The sequence below is a fragment of the Myotis nattereri genome, assembly GCF_964212035.1.
Source record: "Myotis nattereri genome assembly, chromosome: 10".
Classification (NCBI taxonomy): domain Eukaryota; kingdom Metazoa; phylum Chordata; class Mammalia; order Chiroptera; family Vespertilionidae; genus Myotis; species Myotis nattereri.
Window position 1 is genome coordinate 2,279,027 of NC_138085.1, and position 24,584 is coordinate 2,303,610.

At 49.3% G+C, this 24,584-nt stretch overlaps 1 protein-coding gene across 8 annotated transcripts in view; it reads right to left on the reverse strand.

Moving 5' to 3' along the window:
• Positions 1-24,584, reverse strand: part of MAP4K4 (mitogen-activated protein kinase kinase kinase kinase 4) — a 195,678-nt gene that overhangs the window by 27,803 nt on the left and 143,291 nt on the right. For 2 of the 8 annotated variants that reach the window (XM_081100880.1, XM_081100879.1), the window contains exons 10-17: positions 23,422-23,597; positions 22,137-22,209; positions 20,600-20,810; positions 8,395-8,556; positions 5,482-5,568; positions 4,706-4,816; positions 1,013-1,246; positions 44-150 (exon numbers count right to left, since the gene is read on the reverse strand). In XM_081100880.1, the coding sequence (XP_080957006.1) occupies positions 44-150; positions 1,013-1,246; positions 4,706-4,816; positions 5,482-5,568; positions 8,395-8,556; positions 20,600-20,810; positions 22,137-22,209; positions 23,422-23,597 (1,161 nt within the window). Of the gene's footprint in view, positions 1-43; positions 151-1,012; positions 1,247-3,646; positions 3,809-4,705; positions 4,910-5,481; positions 5,569-8,394; positions 8,557-20,599; positions 20,811-22,136; positions 22,210-23,421; positions 23,598-24,584 lie in introns of all 8 variants that reach the window. The other 6 variants (XM_081100884.1, XM_081100881.1, XM_081100886.1 and 3 more) reach the window with 5 other exon arrangements.

Genomic DNA, 24,584 nt, shown 5'->3' on the forward strand with positions numbered 1-24,584 from the left:
GCGACTGTGCGAAAGCCTGCTCTTAAGCGCCGCCCTCTTTTACCTGGTGGAGTTTCTTTGCCCAGCCTGGCTATTCTGCTGCCCACTGCCCTGCAGCGGGGAGTCCCGGCGGGACAGCACCGGGGACCGAGACGTTGTTCTCACAGGAACCTTTGGGTAGAAGACACAGCAATCAAGTTCTTGAAAATATGAGAGAAGACGTTTTCTACAGCAGCCCTACTCTGGTAGCCTCACTGTCACTGCCCCACCCCACCCTGCCCGCCCGGCCTCCACTGACACACGGGACAGAAAACGTAGTCCGGGCAGCGAGGGCGCGGGACCACAGCCGGTGCCTCTGCAGCCGTCTGCTGGCGGGGACATACAAAGCATTTTGCTAAGAAAATGTGAGAATCAGGAAAATAAGCTCAAAGAAACCAAACAATGTCCACAAATGGATCAGTAGGAAATAAAAGACTGGCAGGAAGCAAGAAAATATTCAGAGGAAGCAAATTCTAAATGGAGGAAAAATTAAATGTGCCTTTATGTTTAATTTCACCATTAAGTAATTATCAAAAAAATTAAAAATTAAAAAAAGTTAAAAGCGAAACAAAGCCAAAAAATTCCTCAATTTAAAAAGAAAAATGTCTCCTTTTTGAAATTTTTGTTAATGATTTTTCTTTACAAGACCTTTTCTGAAAATCTGGATAGTGGTTAATGTCGAAAAATAATCTGTAACTTCTGTATAAACTTAGGACAACTGCTAAAACAGAATCGATTCCGCCTGTTCTAGGAGCGCGCTCTGAGGCTGCTTCGTCACCAGTGTTTATACAGAGTGAACAACAGCAACGAACAGCTAGCACTGGCTGGACGTAACTGCCGAACTGTGGCGCTTTCTCCCCACCATAAAAAGTTCCTTTGAAATCTCATGGCCCCTTAATTCTGGTGAAGTCACCATACCCTTAATGGAAATAAGTCATTTTTAAAAAATAACAAAAAGGAAAAAGCAGCACACATCTGTCTGTCTGCTTCTTACCCTTGGAGGCACCTCGTCACTGTCTGATCTAGACCAAGCCTTTTGGGTGGGGTCAGGCGCCTCCGACTTAGAGTCAGAACTCTGACTGAGCGCCTCACTGCGGGAAGGTGGACATGGGTCCTGAGAGCGAAGATGGTGGTGTGCAAATTTGGGAGGAGAAGGGTCACTGAAGGAATGGGATCGCGAGACAGGGGAAACATTGTTCTTGAGAGATGCCAGGTGGGACCACTGTACCTTACAAGAAAACAAAACACAAGACATTCAATGCGTTCTGCATAAAAGGCTTTCTGGTCAATTCCAAATTCAAAGCAGGAACTGGGGAAAGCAGCTGGTGCTCTGGGGTTAGGTAAGCCTGGCAGCAAGCCGCTCAGGCTAAAGTGAATAGGGTCCTGGGACACAGTATGGACAGGAAAACAAATGTACACTTAGGAGGAAAACTCTTTCAATGTCCAGATAAACATTACAAGAGCAGCAAATGTGAAGATTTAAAATTTAAAAAAGGCTTATCGCCTCCTGTCCTGTTGGGGGACACGCGCTCCTGCATGTCCATGTCCGAGCAGAGCCTGGAGGCAGCGGATGGCACGGAGGTGCCGGTGCGTGCACACCTGCCTGCCCGCCGCTCCCTGGAGGGCCTGCCCTCTGACCAGCAGCAGTGAAACAGCACACTGAGTGAGCAAACACAAAGCCCTCAGGTTCTGACAAATTATAATATAGTAACTTAAAAACAGCCAACTTTTCAACTACATCAACATTATCCTTCTTCCTTCTTCCAAGTCTGAAAACACTCAAACCCTAGATCTCCATACATCTTCACACTAGTTAAAAAAAAAGAACTTTAATTTCTTTAGAAATATTCATTACTATGATTCCCTAAATTGACCTTCTACTTGACAATACTTGTTAACTGGGTTTTTATCTGGTTGCTTTTAAATTGGACAAACAATCTCTGAAATAATCTGTATTTTCTTTCATTTATTTTGTTTTAAAATGTTTAATATTGCAATTTACATAACTCCAGCTATACATCTATTACATCAATACATTTAGTGAAAACTGGAAATGCCAAATCACAACTGATTCAACCTTCCCAAAAGCAAGATTCAAAATTAGTTCCAGGCCTGTGAGTTCTAGCTGCGAGTCACAGAGCTAGTTACTGGTATAATCTCAGATGCCCAGAATGTGTAAACTGTTCAGAGTCTGGAAAAGCGTGGATCTGAAAGTGTTATCTGTAACTACAACGTTCAACACATGGCTTTAGCATAGGGCCCTCCTTGGAAACTTCCAGAGAGGACGTGTTCACAGGTGCCTGCTGCAGCCAGAGCAGCCTTCCCAGGAGGAGCAGCCAGGGGCCCCGCCAGGCACCACAGGAAGGAGCCATCAGCACGGAAGGCAGCCTGCAGAACTCAGGAACGCCTAGTTCCTTAACTGTCAGTGGCCAAATAGGTGAAGGTTTTCTATTCATGGCAGGGCTAATTTTCAGATTAAAAACTAATCCTGGCCTCTCCACAGGAACGTCGTCAAACTGATTCTACTAGTCCCTCCTCCCAAGCCTTCTCCTTTTCCCCATTCACCCTGTCCTGCTCTGTTTCCTTTGTCTTTCCATCCCTTACTCGGAATTGGGATCAGCCGGTGGGCCAGCTCTCCCGTGAAGCACGAGCTGCTGATCCCATGGGACACCTCCCAGGCCCCCGAGGGCCAGAGCCGGGCTCTGTGCTCCTTAACCGCCTCACACGGGGCTTCGTTACTGTGAAGCACATTCAAATCCTCGTTCGAAGCACCTCAGCTACTTCTCTCACAAGAACGTGGATTCTGCCCCCAACACATGCAAACCTCAGTGAGCCTAGGCCTCAGAACTTGCTTCCAATATTCTGCGTTGCACAGCTGCAGAGCAAAATGACTAAAAGTCTGCTGTTCCAGCGAGAACGTGGCCGCAGTGGGAACCTAAGCCCTCTGCGTGGTACCCTCTGCCGTCCACGTTCTCCCCAGACAGCAGCGGCTCCTGGCCCACAGCACTCAGCTCAGGCTCTCCCACACCAGCCCCGTGGCGACCCGTGAGCGCTTGTGACCCTGACCCCACCTGCTTCAGGGAAAGCCACACCTCACCTATTGGATTGTAACTTTTTTAGGATCTTGAACCTTTTGAGAATCTGATAAAAGGCTCGTTTCCCAGAAAAAAAACAAAACAAAACAAAACAAAAAAGCATGCACATTTGGACAGACCCAAAACTTGTACTGCAATTTCAGGGCAGTGCCGGCTCTCTGACGCCTCCTCCTGGGCAGCCAGGTGCCAAGGTCTGGCTAAGAAAAGGTCTGGTTCACCCCTTATGTACTTGTAACACTAACTTTCTAAAAACTAAACTGAAAAAATCCTTTATGTTAGAATAAGAAAACACTTATTCATGAACATCTGACAGAATGCTAGACTAAGAGAAAAAAATCACCGAATCTGGATACGCTTAGTAAGTACTACAAAAATCTTAAAACTTCCTACTTTTCTCTATCAAAAGAGGGTCTGTCCTCTTCAGGCTAGTTTGAACTCCCTCCTGCTCTTCTCTTCTCTCTCAATGTGCGATTACTGCTAGCAGGCCCGTGCTCTGAGCCCCACGTGCCCGACCCGCAGCCTGGCTGCCGCACCTGGGGCTCAGCTGGTGTCTGCAGGGCGGGGTGCACAGGCTCGGCGCTGCCACTGGAAAAGGACTCTGATCTGCAAGGCACTGGCGGCTCCAGCACTCTGCCTGTCTGCTTAGCCTGGGCTTCAGGGGAGCTGTGGTTAGTTTTCCTAAATCTATCTTCCACCTGCATCGGAGAATTAGAAGACATAACACAGTGTTAGTGGGGAAAGCAGGTACCAGAGAAAGCCTGGCAGTGGGCGGACTGTGAAGAGAAATTTTCTGTTTACTTCAACTACAAGGAAAGAAAGGGAGAGCTTAAAAGGGAGGAGGCAAATAGAGCAGGTCCAGGGTTGGACTCCAGACAAAGAAATACTTAAGAGAACCAGTTAGAAGAGGCGCCTTGAGACCTCCTCCTGGCAGGAGTTCTAGGGTTGTACATGAGGATGATAAACCAGAAAAACATTAAATGTGTCACAACCAACTAAACCAAGAGATGAAAAGATTGCCACCAGGGATCCAAAACACATTTCATTCAAATGCCCTGCAAAAAGGGCATTCCAGCACATGTGTTCCCTGGGCTCTCGGGGGCCAGGGGCACGGGAGGCTGACAGGCTCCCTTGTCCCAGGAGCCCAGGCCACCTGTGCCACACTCGCCGGGAGGCTCTCCCAGAGGCAGCAATTTGGTACCAAGTCAGGATCACTGAACAGTCAGGAAGTCGGCTGTGGACACACTTCTCATCTCCGTTTTGGAAAACAGTTAACCGGCCACCACTCCCTCGTTTGCATCTTAAAGAATGATTCTGCCAGATAACCTTCCCCCTTGTGTTTAGCTCAGTGCTCAGTTCATCGGAGAATCAATACCAAAGGCACCCTGGACCTCCATGGAGAACACGCTGAACTGGGTCAGAAGCCCTGCGGGTCAGCCCCTCACTTCTCAGGACCCGTTTCTCCGCTGGAGACCCGAGGGAATGGGCCATCAGCTGAGGGCACGTCTGGCACGAATACCTTACAGGAACCCACATGGACTCCTGCCTGCCTGCGCGAGCAGGGGACAGCAGGGGAGGACGCAGGGGAGCGGTACCTCTCGCGCTCTGTCGGCCGGCTCGTAGTGGGGCCTGGGCTCCGGGGCGTGGTAGCTGGGCTTGCTCCTTTCCTGTGGTGGCGGCTGTGGGTGCGGCCTCCGGTGGTCGTGCTGTAGAGACAGGAGATATGCTTGTTCTTGTTGCAACTGCTTCTGGAGCCTTTCTGCCTGCCGGTGCTGCTCCAGCTCCCGCCAGCGGCACTCCTTGGGGAGGGAGAGGAGAACATTGAATCTAGGGGACACTGGAGGGCTCACCTCTTCTCCAATTCATTCTCAACTCTCCAATGACCATGCTATCCCCCTCCCCCCCATGCTTTGTAACAAAGTAAAATGCTGGGGTTTTTAACAGCATATTACCTGTGGAAAATCTGACAGCTTGTTGCTAACAATATCACTGGACAGAGTAAGAGAGAATTCAATTAAATGTCAGTAGCAGTGGTTTCAAAAGGAACCCAGAGCAAACTAGGTGAAGTCCTACGCAAGCACTTTCAACCATCAGCCCTGAGCATTCTTGTTTCTCACTGAATGCCAACTTCTGTTCCAAGCCTCGTCTATCTACCGAACAAGAACAGTTCTCAGTGGGAAGTGAGTAGGTAAATAAAAGCCACCTGGAGATGTGTCTCAAGCAGCAGGACCACGGAGGTGTCTCCACTGGAGCCTGCCAGCCCCCAGCACTACCCAGAACGGTCTGGTGGGGGTCTGGTGGCGCACAGCTGCGCCCGCTCGGGGAGGACAGACGCGCCCTGGCACTACAGACAGACAGACGCGGGTGTTACCAGTAACAGGGCCTGCTCCTGGAGCAGCTGCTGCTGAAGCATTTCCAGGTGCCGCTGCTCCTCTTCGAGCTGCCGCCTGATATACTCCTGTCACACAGAAATTACCCAGCAATCAATGGACCCACACCGAGAGATCAGGACCCTGACGGGAGCGCACCCGCCATCGGCCCGTCGTCCTGGGGGGTAGTTTACTTAGTCATGAGTCTCAACAAAATCCATTGCTCAGATTTTCCCAAGAACTTCAAACACTGGCCACCAAGACCTCCGGAGTTTAATAGATGGAGGCATGCAGTCCACCAGTCTACACGAGGTGCCTGGAAGTGCGTCTGTCATATACAAATGCAGGCTTTAAAGGGCTGCGAGGTTCCTTTGGGATGGCAGACTCTGAAGTCGGCAGTTTAATTTTAGGAAACCAAAGTGTTCTCATTAATAAAAGTCTGCTTCTTAGTCATTATTTAAACCAAGCATGGGTTGCCAATTTTTAAAACCCCGAACCAAAACCTGTTTAATATTAAAATACAACAAGCAGGATTTGTGTTTTCGCTGGTGACAGATACATAAGGCACCTAGAATAACTACATTCTTAAAGTCTGGACACGTCAGACTCGGGCGACTTTCCACCAACGAACAGGCCCAGGTTCTTCACAGGGAGGGGCCCTGCGTGTCCCTGAGAGAGAAAGGAGAGGGGAGTGGCTTTTCCAATGGGAAGAGAAGGATGAAGAATGAAAATGGGCAAACACATCCAACATATGTATATAAAGAGGAAAACGCCAGCCTGGAGTCTCCATGCATATTTAATGGCTGGGGAGCCAGGGGCCCTCGCTGTGGATCAAGCAAGCCCTCCCAGCCTTGCAGGCTCCACATCTGAGAAATGACTTCAGAGCCTTCTCTCCCCACTCTCAGGATGGCTCTGTGAGGCTCAAATATGAGTTACAGATAACCTCAGAAAGAGCACAGTTTGTACAAAAAACAGGCGGCCTTCCTTTTCAATGGGGAAGCAAGCTAACTACTCGAAAGGGGAGTAGGCTAAGGGGACCCTGAGGGCAGCCTTCACTCTGAAATTCAGATACTTCTTTACACAGTCCACTGCTGACAACCCACTTATCCCAAGCTGCACCCCTGAGGTACCTGAAGTGAAGTTGTGGCTAACCGATAAATCTAATTGCGAGAAGGCTGGGTAACAGAAATCACGACATGTAAATTTCCTGAGAAATGCTCATCTTACAAAGAAAATTTAGCCAAAAAAAGAATTAAAAAAGCCAGTCTGGCAGAAAGCATATCCACAGACCAGTGGCTAACACACCCTGACTCCAACCCAGGCTCCACGGAGGAAGGGCCGAGCACGCACGCCTCCCAGAGTGACCCAGGAAGGACCCCGCGCCCGCCCCCGCCCTTCTTCTCTGGACTAGACAGAATTAAGCCATAGGCTAAAGCAGGGGTCCTCAAACTACGGCCCGTGGGCCACAAGCAAATACAAATATTGTATTTGTTCCCGTTTTGTTTTTTTACTTCAAAATAAGATATGTGCAGTGTGCACAGGAATTTGTTCATAGGTTTTTTTTAAACTATAGTTCGGCCCTCCAACAGTCTGAGCGACAGTGAACTGGCCCCCTGTTTAAAAAGTTTGAGGACCCCTGAGCTAAAGGATCAAGTAGTCCACTCATTTGTTTTCTGCCTTCAAAACACAGGGGCACCTGGAAAATGCACATCTATCCAAGTCACAGGGCCTAGTCTACGAACATAGGGCAGTCACACAGGCACACACACAGGCACACTTATGCAGAAGGGGTGTTCCCTCAGCACTGTTCCCATGGGAATTCTGCAACAGAATGAGGAAAGCCGAATAAAACTGACTTTTGATGTTATTTAGTTGGTTTTGATGTTACTTTTTTAAAGAGGTGAACAATGTTTGCTATACACAATAGCTAATGCCTGTCACTAGAACAATAACGGCTAAGTATCAGTTTCATATCATCTTATCACAACTGAATTGTGAGGATTAAATTGTGATTTAATTTTTAAAAGCATGTAGCGCATGTGATGTCTTCTTTGCAGTCCCCAAGTATAAATTGGAATGTGAGAAAAACAAAGCAAAACACACCAGTTAATTGGCCCACCATGTCAGGAAGGTAACATAAAAAATGTCGCTCGGATTCCTAGGAACACTGGCAATGAGCAGGCAGACTGAGTCTCAGAAAACCCGAGGCGTATGACGCGCACTGACCACCAGGGAGCAGACGCTCAACACACAGGCATGGAAACATGGAACAGACTGATGAATCTCAGAGGGAAGGGGAAGGGGGGAGGGTGGGAAGAGATTAACCAAAGATCTTTTACACATAGTAGAGGCCCGGTGCATGGATTTGTGCACCCGTGGGGTCCCTCGGCTTGGCCTGTGCCCTCTCGCAATCCAGGACCCCTCGGGGGATGTTGGACTGCTGGTTTCAGCCTGATCCTCACAGGCCAGGCTGAGGGATCCCCCCCCCCCCCCCGACCAGTGCACAAATCTGTGCACTGGGCATCTAGTATTAAATATTCGGTTAGCCAGTGGGTACTTCAAATATTGCTCATAAGAAATTTCTCACAATTGACTTTTAATATCACTTTAAAAGTGTTAGGTCTGAAGCATTTAAGCTGAACCTGAGAAGATATATTCAGAAATCTTTCAGCCATCGTACTATCGGTAGACCACTTTTCTGGTTTCAAGGTTCCTAAAGTATAATAATGTATAAGTCTTTTAAAAAAGACAATAGGCTCAGTTTACTGGTTACTTCTAATTTGTTTCAGCATCCTGACCCTCTAACGTCCTGGACATGTGCACCCACACGTGTGTGTACGTTCTGCCTTAAATACCCCAACTCTACAAAGTGACACGCCTCCCGAGCTCAGGTGGGAACATCCCTGCGAACTAACCTGCTCTCTCTCGACTCTCCTCTTCTCCTCCTCGGCCCGTCGCCGCTCCTCGTCCTCTTTCCGCCTTCTCTCCAGTTCCTCTAGCCGCCTCTTCTCTTCTTGTTCTCTCCTTCGCTGCTCACGTTCTTGCTGCCTTCTAGCCTCACGCTCTCTCCTTTGTTGCTACATAAGGAAAGATAGAATCAGCAGGGATCTTCTGGCCATGGCTCTCATGACAGTTTGTGTAACAGTTACAACAAATGAGGGGGGTTCATGGACCCCATTTCTACTGGCCAATTATTCCACATGGCCCTGGGCCCATATACCCATACCAGCTTCCTCAGAAATACTGGTTAACAGTGCTGTGTTTCTGTGAATCCTTACAAGGTTCGGTTTCATTTTTATATCTATTATTCCCCATTCTTCACTGTATCACAGCAATTAGGGGACAGGGAATTCTTAATCCTTAAATATCACTAACAGTAACCCAAGGCCCTAAGCTCCCCCCCCCCCCAAAAAAAAAGGACAAAAGACAATAAAACAAAAGAAAGTAGATATAGGGCAAATAAAGGAGAAAAATAATTAAAGAGGTTTCAGCACTCATCAAGAAGAGAACTGACATCAACTAGAATAATAAATGTCATTATTATTAATATGAATACAATCAACTGCTATCAAGCACATGCTTATTACACATCCCACACTCAATAGTTGATATTCTTTTTTTTTAAAAAAAAAAAATGATGTTAGGGAGGGACAGAGAGAAACATCGATTTGTTGTTCACTTATTTATGCATTAATTGGTTGATTTTAAAAAATATTTTATAGTATGTTTTTATTGATTCCAGGGAGAGGGAGAGAGAGAGATAGAAACATCGATGATGAGAGACAATCACTGATTGGCTGCCTCCTGCACATCCCCCACTGGGGATTGAGCCCACAACCCGGGCCTGTGCCCTGACCGGGAATCAAATTGTGACCTCCTGGTTCATGGGTCGCTTCTTTATGTATCCTGACGGGAATGGAGCCTGCAACCTTGGCGTATCGAGACAATGCTCTAAGCCACTGAGCGACCCGGCCAGGGAGTATTTGATATTCCTTATTCCAGATACTTTACCTAATATGATTCTCATAACAAACCTAGGAAGTAGGTATTTCATTCCAATTCTACAGAGGAGAAAACGGGTTCAGAAAAGTTAAGGGGACTTGCGCAGTGTTGCCAGCTCATAAGCCCCAGCTAGAAGGACACACTGTCTCTAAAGCCGATTCTATTAACGTTAACATCACTCCGCATCCACCAACAGGTGCAAAAGGCGCCTGACTCACCAGCCTGGCTCTGACAGCCGCCCCTAATCCAGATGCTCTAGTGACCCAGTGTGGACACAGGCACAGGCACTCATCTGGCTGTTTGTCCCTCTAGCCCAGACGCCCGACAGTACGCACGTCCACAGTGCAGAGAACAACAGCACCAGTTCTCCCCACGGAGGGAAAGACGCTAGCCGGGTGATCTCGGAAGGCAAAACACCTCTCAGCATGCTCCACACAGCAGCCTGCAGCCACATGTTAGTGGCTTTTGTCAGGAAAGATACCGGCCTAGGCCATGACTACCCACCATAGACCACTTTTTAATTTAAAAGTTTTAATTTCAGACCATCCTTTGTGGTCACTTTAGGTCTCTGAGTTTGCAAGGCCACTGTGCAGGCCTTGCTGAGCTCGTCATCCACACATCCCCCTTTTGGTCATGTTACTGAGCACTTGAAATGTGACCGGTCTGATTGAGAAACTGAGTTTTTAATTTTATTTCATTAAAGTTAATTTAAATAATCATGTGGTTAGTGGCTACTGTACTGTATTGCATTGCTCTAGAGAATAAACAGCTATCAAATTTCTCAAGACACAGGAAGCCGATATTACTACCACAGACTTTAATGTGACATTGCGATTAAATATTAAAAAAACAAGACAGCTTGGCTGATGTGGCTCAGTGGTTGAACGTCAACCTATGAACCAGGAGGTCATGGTTCGATTTCCAGTCAGGGCACATGTCTGATTTGTGGGCTTGATCCCCTATAGGGGGCATGTAGGAGGCAGCCGATCAATGATTCTCTTTCATCACTGATGTCTCTATCTCTCTCTCCCTCTCCCCTCCTCTCTCTGAAATCAATAAAAACATATTAAAAAAAAAAAAAAAGACAGTGTGAAGTGAAGCCTTGGGGTATTAGACACAGACGTTTACGATGGGTATTTGCTGTAGTCTAAGCATTCCTTCTGGATTCCCCCCGGCCCTTGACTAGCATCCAGCTGAAGTAGACACTCACAGGTGATTGCCTGCGAATGTCCAGTACCGCGCCGGTGGGATAACTGGGTAGAAAGGACCACTTGGTATCTGGTCTCTCGGCTGAGGACTCACCACGTCATCATCATCCTCAGTGGAGCTCTGGGCGGGCTTCTGACCCCACAGCCTCCTATTTGCTGCCTCCCATGTTTTGTGGCTTTGCTCTCCACTGACTGCTCTTAGAACTCAGTGCACAAAACTCACCAGCTTCCCACGGGCGAGGGCGGAGTCATGGAAAGACCTGAGCTCCTGTCCTGTTTTAGGAACCACCACTTCCAATGGCTGAGGCATCTCCACTGAATGTGAAGACCAACACTGCCTGGTACCCCCGCTTACTGCCCGCCACCTGCTAGCCTAATGGCTTTGCACTGCTTCAGTCTTAGAAAAGAGGAAAAAAGGACACTAGAGTTTGTTCAAAACAAAGGCCTCAAAAGCAGGCTTTCCGCACCGATGCCATTTCCATGTGTGGCTCCGACTCAGGGGCAGGATGGCACACGGCCCGGGCTCCTTGTCTGTACCCCGCCCTGCACCCCTTTTCTTTTACAAACTAGCTACCAGGACACAGGACAGACAGCGACACGCCCCTCACAGGACAAACGGCACGCGGAAGCGCGAGGTCAGAGCCCCGAGGCACCGCCACGCAGGGTGCGGGCTCCTCCTCCAAAGTAACGTGAGTGCAGACCCTCACTCACAGCCGGTGCATCTTCTGCGCAGAAACACCAAAAGCTGGTTTTCGCCAGTACATCACTTCAATTTCTAGTTGCTGAGAACACAACCATTTTTCCAACACTGGCAATAAAAATCATAATTTTCCAATTGGAAAACAGATTTTTTAGCTTTAAATAGAAATTAACTCTTATAGATATCCCTGGCTAGCCAAAAATTTCAGAGGAAAACATCTTTTTTCTTGTTGAGTAAAAACACATTAAAAATAAAACCTGAAGCTGAAATGCAAAGAATCTCTCATTTAATCAGTTTTAGAGCTTCAACCTGTTCTCTTTGAAGAGGTAAAAACAGAAGCGTTCTGGAAGCTTCCGCTCTGCCGGGCAAGTGTGGCTGCAGCAGCCCACTGTCCTCCCCAGGCCCACAGTGGAGGCTCAAGGGCAAGACTGTGGCAGTGTTGAGTGGCTAGAATACACAGGGGGTAGCAAATATCAGGGAGGCTGTTAAGAAGTCCTACCTCCCAGTGAAAGAGAGAGCCCACAGCCACACAAAGGCAAACAGCTTCCCACAAGGGCATGTCAACAACCCACCTCCTCCAGTCAGACAAAAGCAAACAAAAGAAAAAGGAAAACAAAAGAAGAAAGGCCACCAGGGCTACACCCTTAAAATTGCCCTTAGCTTCAGAGAATTCTAGTTCCCAGCCAATCAGAATGTGAACAGGTCAAGGAGGCAAAGGATCTTCTACACTGAATTTTACAACTTCCAGGCAGTAGCCAAGGAGGGCCACAGGGTTCTCAGGAGGCTTGGGTCTGCGCTGTGGAACTCTAGAGAGAGCCAAAGGCCGCAGGGGCGGTGCTGGTCCTGACTGGCTGCCCTGGCACCACTGCTCCCCTCCCATGAGCCTGATTCCTGCCTTGTCAACGTGCGTGGGGAGCAGAGCGGAGGAGGCTGTCTGGACCAGGCACCAGTAGGGCCTAGAGTTTGCAAGGGATAGTTTTTTGGAAGAAGTCAATAGTTGATGTGTGAAGTAAGAACAATTTTTAAAAGGTCTCACAAACAGTGAACTCTAAGAGGATCATTGCTCCAGGCCAGATGTGGACTCTCCCCTCCCTTGTCCCAGCCTGGAAGTGTGCCCAGATGTGGTGAGATGGCAGGACCAACAGGAGGAGGGCGGAAAGGCCAAGAGGCTTGTCTGCACATCAGCTCTCCACAGTGAGCTGAAGGCAGGAAAAGCAACTCACCTAGAGCTTCCACTTCACCCTTTCAGGACAATGGCTTCTGCCTGCTACGCACGTAAGTGCATACGTATCAGATACAAGCGCTGGTTTCCGTGGAGGCTGCAGGGGCCCGACACGCAGACACCTGGGAGGTGCTGCTGCCGTGCTGACACACCACGCAGCCACTACAGTTCTGATTTCTAGGGAGGATGGTGAATTAAGGTGCCATTTAGCTCGACCTTATCACACTACCAGAAAGAAAAGCCATGGGCCGCACATGCTTTTTCCTCTCATTTAAAAATGTTTTTTCATTTTGAAAGCAACTCCTGTCCCCATTTCTGCTGACGCCTGGCCTGTCCTCAGAAAGAACCGGACGAGAAAACATTTCACCGGAGTCCGCTGCTACACCGCGGTCCGCACGCAGCCCAGCACCCAGCTCAAACCAGCCAGGGAAGAGAAGGGGAGCAGCGGAGGCAAGCCGAGGAGTGGACCTCTCCGGCATCACTTGTGGCAGGTCTCAGCCCAGCCCCGTCCCGAGACGGACTTCCGGCTCACCCCTCCTGCTCTCTCCCTGTGCTGTCGTCAGCGCGGTCTCAGGAGACGGAGGACCTGGGGGCACGTCCTCTGGCCGTGGCTCCGGGTGAAAGCTCATATTAGGCTGTAAGCTCCAGAGTGCTGAAATGTGTGGAATCCAATGTCTTGGTTATTTCCAATTGCACTGAGGGCAGGGATCCCAGCCTGCTGGGAAATTTGACTAAGAGGCAAATTTAAAATGCTTTTAAAAGTAGCTTTTTTCATTTTATTCATATTTTAAATTTTTAAATCAAAGTACAAAATACGTTTAAAACTTAAAAAGAATATCAGGTTTGTGTAAAAAGCAAGCCACCCCACTTCTCACTCCCAATTCTTACTGCCAAAGTACTGTCAATGCTTTCAGTTTTTGCCATAGTATTTATATCTTTGTGCTTATAGAGTGAATTTTTTCCCACTTCAGACACCATCTATGGCCTTCTCCCAAAGAACATCCATCACCGTCCATGGTGTGCATCCCGTGCTCCAATCTAGTCCTGGGACAATTTCTGGTCAAGTGAAAAACCACATTCAAGGCTGAGTCATGTACAAGTAACTTTTCATGTAGTTTTTTGAGGTGTTATTAATTGCCTTTTGTTTGTTTGACTTTCTACAGACCCATCATATCACAAAATCATCTGTAAAGTCTCTTGCACTACCATAAAGTTCCTCTTTTTAATAAATGTTTTTATTGATTTTGAGAGACAGAGGAAGGGGGAGAGAGAGAGAAACATTGTTCGGCTGCCTCCTACGGGGATTAAGCCTGTAAACGGGCATGTCGAACTGGTGACCTCTCGGTGCATGAGGCAAAGCTCAACTGAGTCACACCAGCCAGGGCAAAACTCCTTCAATAAGGTCAAATAAATCAGGTATTTTTCTTTATTCTTAGAGATTAACCCTCTCACAGCCCTCTCTTCCATGCCACTCTGGACTGATTGTGCTCCGGCATCCTGTACTTGTCCAGCAATTTCCCAGAAACCCCCTGGACTCTCCCATGTGTGATCCCATTTCCTGGAGCCCTTTTCAGCCTCTTTATTTGCTGGAACATGTTTTCCCATAACTTCTCGAGGAATAAGACTTTAGGGACTTCGCATGTCGCAATGAAAAATTTACTCTGGAATCTTTCCTGTTCAAGACTTTTCTCGGGGTCTGCAATCTGGCTGTCCACTCACACCTCGGACAGTGAGAAGCAAGCAGGGCGGGCTGCAGACAGCACCAGCCACCCCAGCATCAGAGTGGCTAACTGCGAGCAGCTCGGTCATCTCGCTGGGGCCTGGTGTCTCCTGGGCGGGCCAGCATCTCCGGAGAGCAGTCTGCACGATTCTGAAAATGCTCCACTGTCTTGGGGCGAGAGAGGTGCAGGAGAGGAGGTGGCTGCCAGAGCCGCACGTGAGGCGCGCACCCCGCGGCCACACAGCCTGTTCAGACCTCACTCGCTCGCTCTCAGCCCCTCCCTCCACAGCTGTGCCGGTCCCTGTGCCCAGTTCCCAGTCCCCGTAGCTCACTCTTCTGGGCGAACACACCTGCTCCTGCAGAGAGGCGTAGCGGCCGGGCTGCAGGCGTGGGGCGTGCACCTGGCCCACGTGCCAGCTCCCGCTCTTGGCTCTCCCAGGGTCTGCAGCGTTAGCGTCTGGCCTTCACCAACTGACACAATCGGATGTCCTCTCCTGGTCTCGTTGTCTTTATTGCTTACACCATTTCTGCTTTTCCAGTCAGTAAGCTTCAAGCTGTTTGTGTTCCACTTTTCCCAAGTCAATCATTAGATTATGTAATTAATTAAAATAATTAAAAATTATTCTAGAGAACGCACATCATAAAATAGCAGTGACCAAACACCTCACAGATGGGGACACGCTAACTGGTGATCCACTGTGAAGTGAAAGCCACGAAGGCTTTCCTCTTGGTTCCTTGGAGAACTGTCCGCTGGGCCCCTGCAGAAGCACACGCCGCAAGGCAACGAGCACCCGCAGGCAGCGCGAGCAGGCTCTACCCTGTAGTAAGTATCACAGGAAGTACTTTTCTGACTTGTAAGTCTCACCCTCACATGCGGCACCTGACATCCAAGGTGAAAATTGTTGTCTGTATCTCTAACATTTAGCACTTCAGTAAGCAAAGGCTAAAGAATCCATTCATATCTCTAGGTCCTACAAATCCAACCAAACCGGAAGTTACCTTTTCAAGATCACCTGGTGGGTACACAAAGGCTTGGACAATGACCGTCACGCCTGCAGAGTGCCTCCCGGTGTACACGGCACCCCCTTATGCCCGGGACAGTCTATCGGGTACCTTAAAGGGCTTTCAAGTGGCTCTGAACTCCAATGAGAAACCCCTGGACCTAGGGCCCATTTAAGGATGCGCAAGGATTTCACGAGCAAGCCCTTTCTTTCCAGAGACACACCCAGGACTCTCCACATGGCTCACCCCTTTGGGAAATATCTATTAAGTACTATGGGTACACAAAGCTGAGTCGGACACAGCCCCACTCCACCGAGGCTTGCAGGTAAGATAAGTAATGTACTTTTTAAAAATCCACAGGACAACGTGCAAAGTGCTAAGTTTCCCAGGACCAGCCCACTAAGCAGGGCCTGGCTGGGCGGCTGCGGCAAAGGCCGTGCACAGCAGTCCCGACACCTCTCCCACATCACGTTCTAGTGCTGGAAGCTGTAAAAATCACCAGTCAGAATAGGCCCTCAACTGGGGAGGGGGTAATTAAAAGTTAAAGAAAAGCTTTAGTAAGTACGTACTTCCTTATACATGATTAACGTGAGAGCTGTCCTCTTGCAAGAAAATAACCAAAAATAAAACATCCACTAAGCAACAGCCTCCCATCCCAGATAACCTTATGCTGAGATTTCAAGTAACAAAACCCAGGGGAATCTAAGAAACATGCCTTTTCAGGTCCACCTGCTAAGAATAATAAATGACATAATGCTTCGAAGCAAACTGCGGTCATTATTGTTTTCTTAAGTAATTCTTTAGAAACAAATCGAACAAACTGAGAAACTGTGTGATGCTGTGAAACTGCATAATTAAATCTCTAAAATTATGAAGAGATTTCCTTACTACTTAAATTTTTCCAAGCGTGCCTGAGTCAATATGCTTTGATGATCGTAAATTCCCTTTCTTGTTTGGTATTTAAAAAGCAATGCTTTGACCTCACATTTTCAAGACTTTTCTAACTATGTGCACTGGTAACAGTGAGGCCCACTTAAATCACAGCACTGGGCTCCCGGCTGCAGCAGAACCAGCCTCTGCTCCGGAGTCCACCACTTCCAAGACCTCCGCGGTCACGGGGCTGGCACAGGTGCCACCAGACCTGCGCTTTTCCAAGTGGGGCCTCTGACAAAGCCACTCTTCCCATCTTTAGGCAACAAGTAGCGTTGCCATGGGAAACTAACTCTTACAGAATGTAACTGTCAACACAGCCGAACACTAGACTTAGGAACTCACAGGTGCCCTAAGACCAGAGAGCTGGCTGTGCAGGTGGCCACGCGGCCACCGCGGCGAGCAACGCCTTCAAGCAGAGGGGAGGAATGGCTGCCTCCCCAGCACGCACAGGAACACTGTTGGGGCGACGTGCACCCGCCCTCCAAGATCGCAGAGCCAAGACACACGGCAAACACATCATAGTTTGTTAACTGTTTTCTTAGAAACTTACATGTTTTCCTGCGTTTCCTTTTAGTTTAGTACTAATCCCATGTCACATACAGCTGCCTCTTGTCTTCCTTTGTTTTTCATTTCTTCCATTTCCACCCCCTCTCTAAGACGTTAGTTACTTTGGAATTTGTGGAATGACAGAGACCAAGTGTCCCTGGGTGGAAGGAAAGGCACAGCACAGACACCCTGCTCCCCAGGGGCAAGCAGCTCCCAAGTCACAGAGTGGCGATGGCACCTCTGCGCTAGACGCTGGAAAGGGAAGGTCACAGAGACAGGAAGGCATTTTTAAACACCTGCAGAAATGCTCTGAGGCAGGCAAGTCCTGGACATCCCACCAGCAGTGTTTGCTCAAGAACAGAAAGGGCGCCCGAGGGGTGGCTCAGTGGTAGAGCTTCGGCTCGCTCACCGAATGGTCGAGGGTTTGATTCCTGGTCAAGGGCGTGTTGTAGGTTCCCTGCCCTGATGGGATTTGTGCGGGAGGCAACCGATGTCTCTCACATCCATGTTTCTTCTCTTTCCCCCTCCCTCCCTTTCACTCTAAAAATCAACAGGGAAAATATCTTCAGGTTAGGAGAGAGAGACGAAAGGAAGGGAGGTGGGGACGAAGGGAGGGAAAGACAGAACAGAAAGAAAGAACAGAAAGGGGCCACGCAGCAGGGAAAGGCCGCGCTGCTCAGCGTGGTCCTGACCGGATGCAACAGCGACTCCTGAGGTCTAGGAGCACACGCCGGGACAGGGCAGGGCTGGAAGACAGGGAATTGAGCTTTTCCCACATTTCTGGTTTATTTTTTAAGAAAAGGTAAGTTCTTACATCAGAGGAAAAGTGTGGTTTTGACTCCTATTTATACTGAAAAAGGTCATTTATACTCAGGAAGGAGCAGCGTGTGGCCCTGCGGCATGGCACCGTGGGCTCCTTTCTAGAAGGAAAGAGGCAGCACAGCAAACCAGACACACTGTCTTGCTTTCACTAGTGACGCACAGCTCGCCGGAGGTCAGAATGAAGAAGGAGAGACTAGGAGACAGGCGCCCTATCCAAGTACATCGATTAAGGCAGTGACTTTGACCTGGACTACCGACAGGCTTTTCTTAAAGACAAACTTCTGTCTAAAATTCTGTATTAAACTTAGACAAAGAATGAGAAAATAGCCCGGTTAATGTGGCTCAGTGGTTGAGCGTTGCTCTGTGCACAAGAGGTCACGGTTCAATTCCCGGTCAGGGCACATGCCTGGGTTGCAGGCTCTATCCCAAGTGGGGGGCATGCAGGAGGCAGCTGATCAATGTTTCTATTACTCCCTTCCTCCCTCTCTGTAAAAAAATCAATAATGATAATTAAAAAAGAACATTAAAAACAAAAGAGAAAACATACTTATCAGATACCCGGATGTCATGGGAATAAGGAGGAAGAATTTAGGTATCAAATCAAGATTCAATAAAAACAAGACCACAAACCATTAGGGTAAAGTGACAATACTATGAAATAGTCTTCATTTTTGCTCTAAAAACAAGTGAGAATAGAACGGGAGAAAAACCTAGCCCACGAACCATTTTTATGGGGGAAAAAAGCTAGACACCGAGTTCTGTCTGAGCCCAGGCTGGGAGGATGGATGTCGCTGTGAAAGGTAAGGTGTGGCAGGGAACTTTGTGCAGAGGAGATCTGCAGCCCACGGCTTTGACCCCAGTGCAGCCCTGTGCCAGGAGGGAGCCGGCCGGGAACCATGAGTAGGAACCATGGGGAAACCCATACTCATGTGCTCATGCCCTCAGCTCCCATCCTCCTGGGACAGCCAAAAGCAACAGAGAAAATGGAAACAAACAAAAATCACACTTTCAGCGACACTGAAAGACGGGAACGTATCTTTAAGGACTTCTCACACCCTCAGTTCACAAAGGCGCCAGGAGAGGAGGCCGGGACCTCGGAGGGGAAGAGGGCGGCAGCAGCACTTTCCGGAGCCCCGGAGCGGGAGGGAGTGTGTGTGGGCAGACCAGGAATGCTCACCTGCAGGGGGTCAGGAACAGGGGGGCTGGCAGAAGCCCTCACCCCCACCCCATCATGGGCCTGACCTTGTGGCCATTTCAAAGAAAGGACAGCTGCACTGTGTTCCCATAATCTCAGCTTTGGGGCCTTTTTACTTTCCGGCACTCACAGGTAGAAAGTTATTCCCTTCAGTTTTAATTGTCACTTGTCTTATGAGTGAGCCGATCACCTTTATCTACTTTGTCTGTTAATGACAAAAGACATCCCTAGTCCGCAAACAGTTCTGATTGAACCTTGAATGCCAATTCAGGGCGACAAACCACGGATGGCTCAAACATTCCCAATGGCTTCACTCCCCAGGCCGACACAAGAGCCCGCGCACCAGGAGCCCACACTCGCCCCTGTCCCTACGCAGTTCCTCTTTCCCGACTCTGAGTGTGAACGTTTACTGCGGAGCCGACACTACAGGCGCCATGACATTAGCAGTGAGCGCTAAGTTCTCCTTGAGCAGAAGTCCCTGCGCAGGCCCTGCTCCTTGCGGGACCCAGCACCGCTGGGCTGGCCGCAGCTCCCGGGCCTGTGCCAGAAACCATCTCTGGCTGAGCTGCCTTTGCACTTAAGTTATAAACCACCCGACCCACCTGTTTCTTGTGCTAAAGGGAAGGACAGCCCACGGTCAGCAAGGACAGCGAACAGCTGCAGGTTCCAGGTCAACAACCAGAAAAAGCCTCAGAGCCCAAGCATCCCCACAGTCCTGTACTCAACATGCGCCTCGCAGCCTCGGATGCACTGCATCCTTTCAAAGAGCATTGAGGGCAGCTTTACAAATACCCCCGAGAGCAAACACACCGCCAAGAGAGTCCGCGAACAGAGTCCCTCCTGCAGAGGGAGGCTGTCTGAGGTTCTCTTCCACACACTCTGGGTGAACTGCCCAGTCTCTCGGGCAGACAGGCACAGGTTTTCTAAGGCTGGGGTGAATTTAAAGTCTGCAGAATTCAGGTTAAAAACACAGAAAATGAAACAAAGTCTTCCCCTACAAAATGTATTCTGAAGTAATTTGGGTAACAGCATGTGTTGTTATTGTATTTATAGAACAAAGCCCAGTATTGATATTATATCTATATATGTTTTGCATTCTTTTTCTGGAGTGAAAGATAGAGGTAAAACAGTAAGTATGTAAACGAAGTGGACAGAAATATTATGAATGAGAAACCTGGAGCTGTGAAATATAAAATAAAACCAGTTAGGAAAATAAAATCAAAACCCACCTTTGAACCCCAAGTGAAATATAGGAAAGCAATGTTTCTGTGAATTAAAAATGAAATAGCTGTAACCACATTACCAGCGTTCCTAGTGTCCCTGAGGTAAATGAGCAGGTGGTACAAAATGTACTCCCACCACAGGACACGCCAAGCGCATGCGTGCAGCCAGGTTATAGACAGCACCTGCACAGCATAGAGCATGACTCTTTCCTTCGTTCCTTACCTTCAATGTCCCTGAAGCTAAGGCATTTGCAGAAAAGTTTTCATATGAAAAACTCAGAGGTTTCAGAAAAAATATGTACATGCAAACTCGAACCCAGAGGCCAAGAGCGAGAAGAAATAAGGTGGAGCGAGAGCCGAACCCCAGGGAGCGGCTTCTCAGAGCCAGTGCGAGCCGTCGCACGCCCGGCCGGCCCCGTGTGAGCGGCAGCAGGGCCGGCTCCTGGCCAGGCTGCAGCCTCGGGAGCTGCAGACAATGCCCTGTGAGTGTCTAGCGACCAATGTGAAGAAAGAAAGAGAAACCAACTTGGACATGCCCTTTCTCTACCTCTTCCAGCCGCCGCCGCTGTTCCTTCTGCTGCTCAATCCGCTTCTGCCTCTCGGCCAGCAGCTGCCTTTTATACTCCTCCTGCTCCCGCAGCTGCTGCTCCTGAAGCAGCTGTTGTCTCCGAAGAGCCTCAGAGCGCTCCTTGTTCTCCTGCTGCAGCCGCAGGAAATCGCGACGCAGAGTGGACTCCCCAGGCACGTTCACAATGGAGCTGCGGGAGGAAGGGGCGCTCAGGTGGCCGCTGCCTCTGAGGAGCGGCTCCAGCTCCCGTCGCCCGACCCCGCCTTCCAACAAGTCCACGGCAGTAACCACACGTACAACTCAGTAGTACTTACCTGCTTTCATGCATCTCATAAACATCTTAACACTCTGGCCTGGGTACATCTCCCTTAGGACTCTCACATAACTCAACTCTAAAGTTAAAAGCTGGGAGCATCCCTGTCTGACCACCTTACTTCCCATCAGTGACAGTCACGTCATGCTCTGGTCTGCTGGGCAAGAAATACCACGTAACCTTCAGCACCTTCATTTGCATCATCTGCACACGAGTCTCACCGGGTGTTCCCTTGCACCCCCTGTGGGTCCAGGGTCAGCTGTGGAGCCCCAGGGAGTCCCAGACGTTAAGCACTGACCGAGCAGCACCCCTCCTAGCTGGTCTTCCACCCTCCACTCCCAAACACTGGAGTAGCGTGGCAAAGGAATCTGCTTCCACAGCCTCTTTCATTAGGTGCTGCTCCTACCCCAAAGCAACTGCATTGCTCATGGCATCAATTCGAATTACTCTAAAAGTTTTAGTCTCAAATGGATTCCAGTCTCTGTATGAAGAAAAGGACATGACGATGTTTTTTCAACAAATTCTCCTATTTTCTGCTATGCTCACGTCAAGCTGCCAGCTGTATACACGGGTGCCCACAGGCCCTTCACCCTCCTACCCGCCTGTGTTCCGTTGGTTAGTTAGTATGTGTAGCTACAGCATGAGCCAGGCAAGACCAGTACTACAATTTTAAACTCCTCTATCCTTTGGCTAATTAGTTTCCTCGAGGTCCATACAACCAACTCTTCATCCTTCTGCTTCCCTGTACATTGGGAGGCAGAGAGGACCATGGGCTACGAAATGGGTCACGACAGAGTCTACCTAATAAAGGAAACGGAATGCTGCTCGCCACACTTGTGGGAGCAAAACAAAAAACGTTCTGGGTAAAAGTGCAGTTTCTCCATGGCGGCCCTCCCGGCCTAGCGGACTGTGTGCGTGCAGGACCTCTTGCCTGGGGTGCCAGCGGCAGGCTCCCTTCCTCAGGACCTCACGTAGCCCACACATTCCCTCAGGACTGGGGCAGGGTGTGGGGAGGAGCAATGCAATCTTGGTAAAGGATCAGTGGGAAAGAGCTAGAGGGGGACATGCTTATAGAAATGTTTCAAAAAATAGAGAAGAATGGAGGCTACTAAGGCCCTTCCAGAGTCAGTGAGATCCTGCCCGCAGTGGAGAAGGGCGACCTCTGAGAGCCCGCGTTGCTCTGTGGACGAGCGGCTGGCGTACCTCGGCTCTCCTTCCTGCTCGGGCACCTCCTCCTCTTCCTCCTCACTGCCGCTGTACTCGTATTCCGTTTCATCTGTTCAGAAAAGACAAACGGGACTGTTCACAAATCATGACGCGTGCACACACAGGCACGTCTCCAGGAGCGTGTGAACATGTTCTTGGTGAAAACAGCGATGGGTACAGAGCGCGGGGGAAGAGGCGCGTGACCGCACCTCCCACAGGGAGGGCCGCTCCCTGGCCGTACTCCCCCGCGAGAGCAGGTCTCTGCATCCAAGACACCCCACAGGACGTCCGCCGAGGGAGCAGGGCCAGGACAGGCCCAGAGCCCTGGACACACAGAAAATGGCCCAAGAGTGTCAGCGAATTCAGAAAATCCACGCTGATGCTGAATTTCAAAAGAAGGAGATTTCACTGCCCAAACTAAGGCAGGGGCAGGGGTCAATGTGGGGAGAAAGGGGACATGTGTGATACTTTCCACAATAAAGATTTAAGATGTGTGTGTGTGTGTGTGTGTACATGTATATGTACATAATAAAATGTTTATTGTTAGTGCTCGGGGATCCCTCTAAAGTGCAGCAGAGGCTGCTGGGGCAGAAAGGGGAGCAGGAAGTAGATACTAATGGCAGAAAAAACAAAATCAATGTTCCCACAGTTACAAAGGTGGAATCATGGAGAAATTGATGAAACAATACAGCAGAGGGAGACAAAACTGACTCTCCTTAGACCAGACTAAGTTTCAACACGAATAACTTATTTTCACTTCCACAGGTTCTATGCCATTTCCCCAAAAGCAACAGTCTATTTGGTTGGGCCCTGACCTGAATGTCAGTACCCAGCTTTCAGCGAGCAATTTCCCTCGATGGAGCAATCCAAACCAGGAAGGTTGAAGAGATTTATAAACAAAGTCTCTTCACAAAAAATACATTTCTAACTTTTTTCCAGAGACATACATTTAAAACCAGTTTCCTGGTAAGAAAAATGCAGACTGAGAACTGAAATGGGTTCCGCCTGCGTCACATGCAGCTGCAGGTCCGTCTGCATACACATCCACAAGGTCACCCGGACACACACACACACACACACACACACACACACACACACGGCACTGCCTCTCGGAGGCTGGGCGAGCCGAACGCTGGCATGGCGAGGCCCGCAGGCCCTGGGCCTGCCGCAGCTGCTGGACCTGGCCCGTTGTGGGCCTGCGGGCAGAGCCCAGCGGGCAGGAGCAACCTATCTAGTTGGCAAAATGTATATGTTTAAGATGAAATAAAAACAGGCCTAATACCTTTCTCTCCTCTCTTCTTCCTGGTCCGGTCTATGTGGTCCTTCAGCTGGATTCTAACTTGCCTCTCATTTGGCTGGTCCCTTATGAAAGGATGTTTCAAGAGCTGCTCTGTGGAGGGCCGCTGCATGTAGTTCTTCACCAGGCACCCTTCTATAAAACTAAAAAATTTCTTTGACCTGTAAGAGAAAGTAAAAAAGATCATCAAATGTCTATCACAAAGAGCAAAACTCCCAAAGATCAGTGACGTATCAGCTGAAAGCAGAGACGAGCCCCAGGACAGCAAGGTGCCCTGGGAACGCACAGGCACGGTGTGGGGAGACACACGGGCTCAGGGCCGGGGCCAGGCGCAGACGCCCACTGTCCAGGGGCTGGACCAGATCATGGCAATAAGCACAGACCTCCTCATGCAGAGCTGATCTAAAGTAACTGGGTTTGAATTTCATGTTGCTCATTATTAACCACTTAGATGTGTGTGTGTGTGTGGGGGGGGGAGGGGGTTGCTAAAACGAAGGTAGGTGGAGGATGGATGTCTGGAACCTGGAGGACAAGGACAATACAGAAACAAAAGAGAAGGAGCCGAGTAAGTGACCAGAGGCTGGGGCCCTTGAACCTGTTAACGCAGTGGTTCTCAACCTTCTGGCCCTTTAAATACAGTCCCTCATGTTGTGACCCAACCATAAAATTATTTTCGTTGCTACTTCACAACTGTAATATTGCTACTGTTATGAATCGTAATGTAAATATCTGATATGCAGGATGGTCTTAGGCGACCCCTGTGAAAGGGTCGTTCGACCCCAAAGGGGTCGCGACTCACAGGTTGAGAACTGCTGTGTTAACGTGACATTCCAATCCCAGTCTCAAACGGATCGTCATTCGCTCTTTATGCTAATGTACAGCTTTGGAAACAATGGTTTGAAGGGGTAAGGAACTCTGTCACCAACATTTCTCAGACCAGCCACTTGGGTTTTTGCTGAGAGAGGCCTAGCTCATGCTGACCCCCAGCCTGAGTCATGGCCCAGACCCTCGGCCTTCATACCTTCTGAGACTTGGCCCGGCATCACCTCCTGGGTCAGCCTCCCCTGCAGCCCCCCACGTGCCCAGCAAGGAGCCCTTCTCCGGGGCATGTGCACTGAAGGAACTGCGCCATGGCCCTGCTCCCCGCC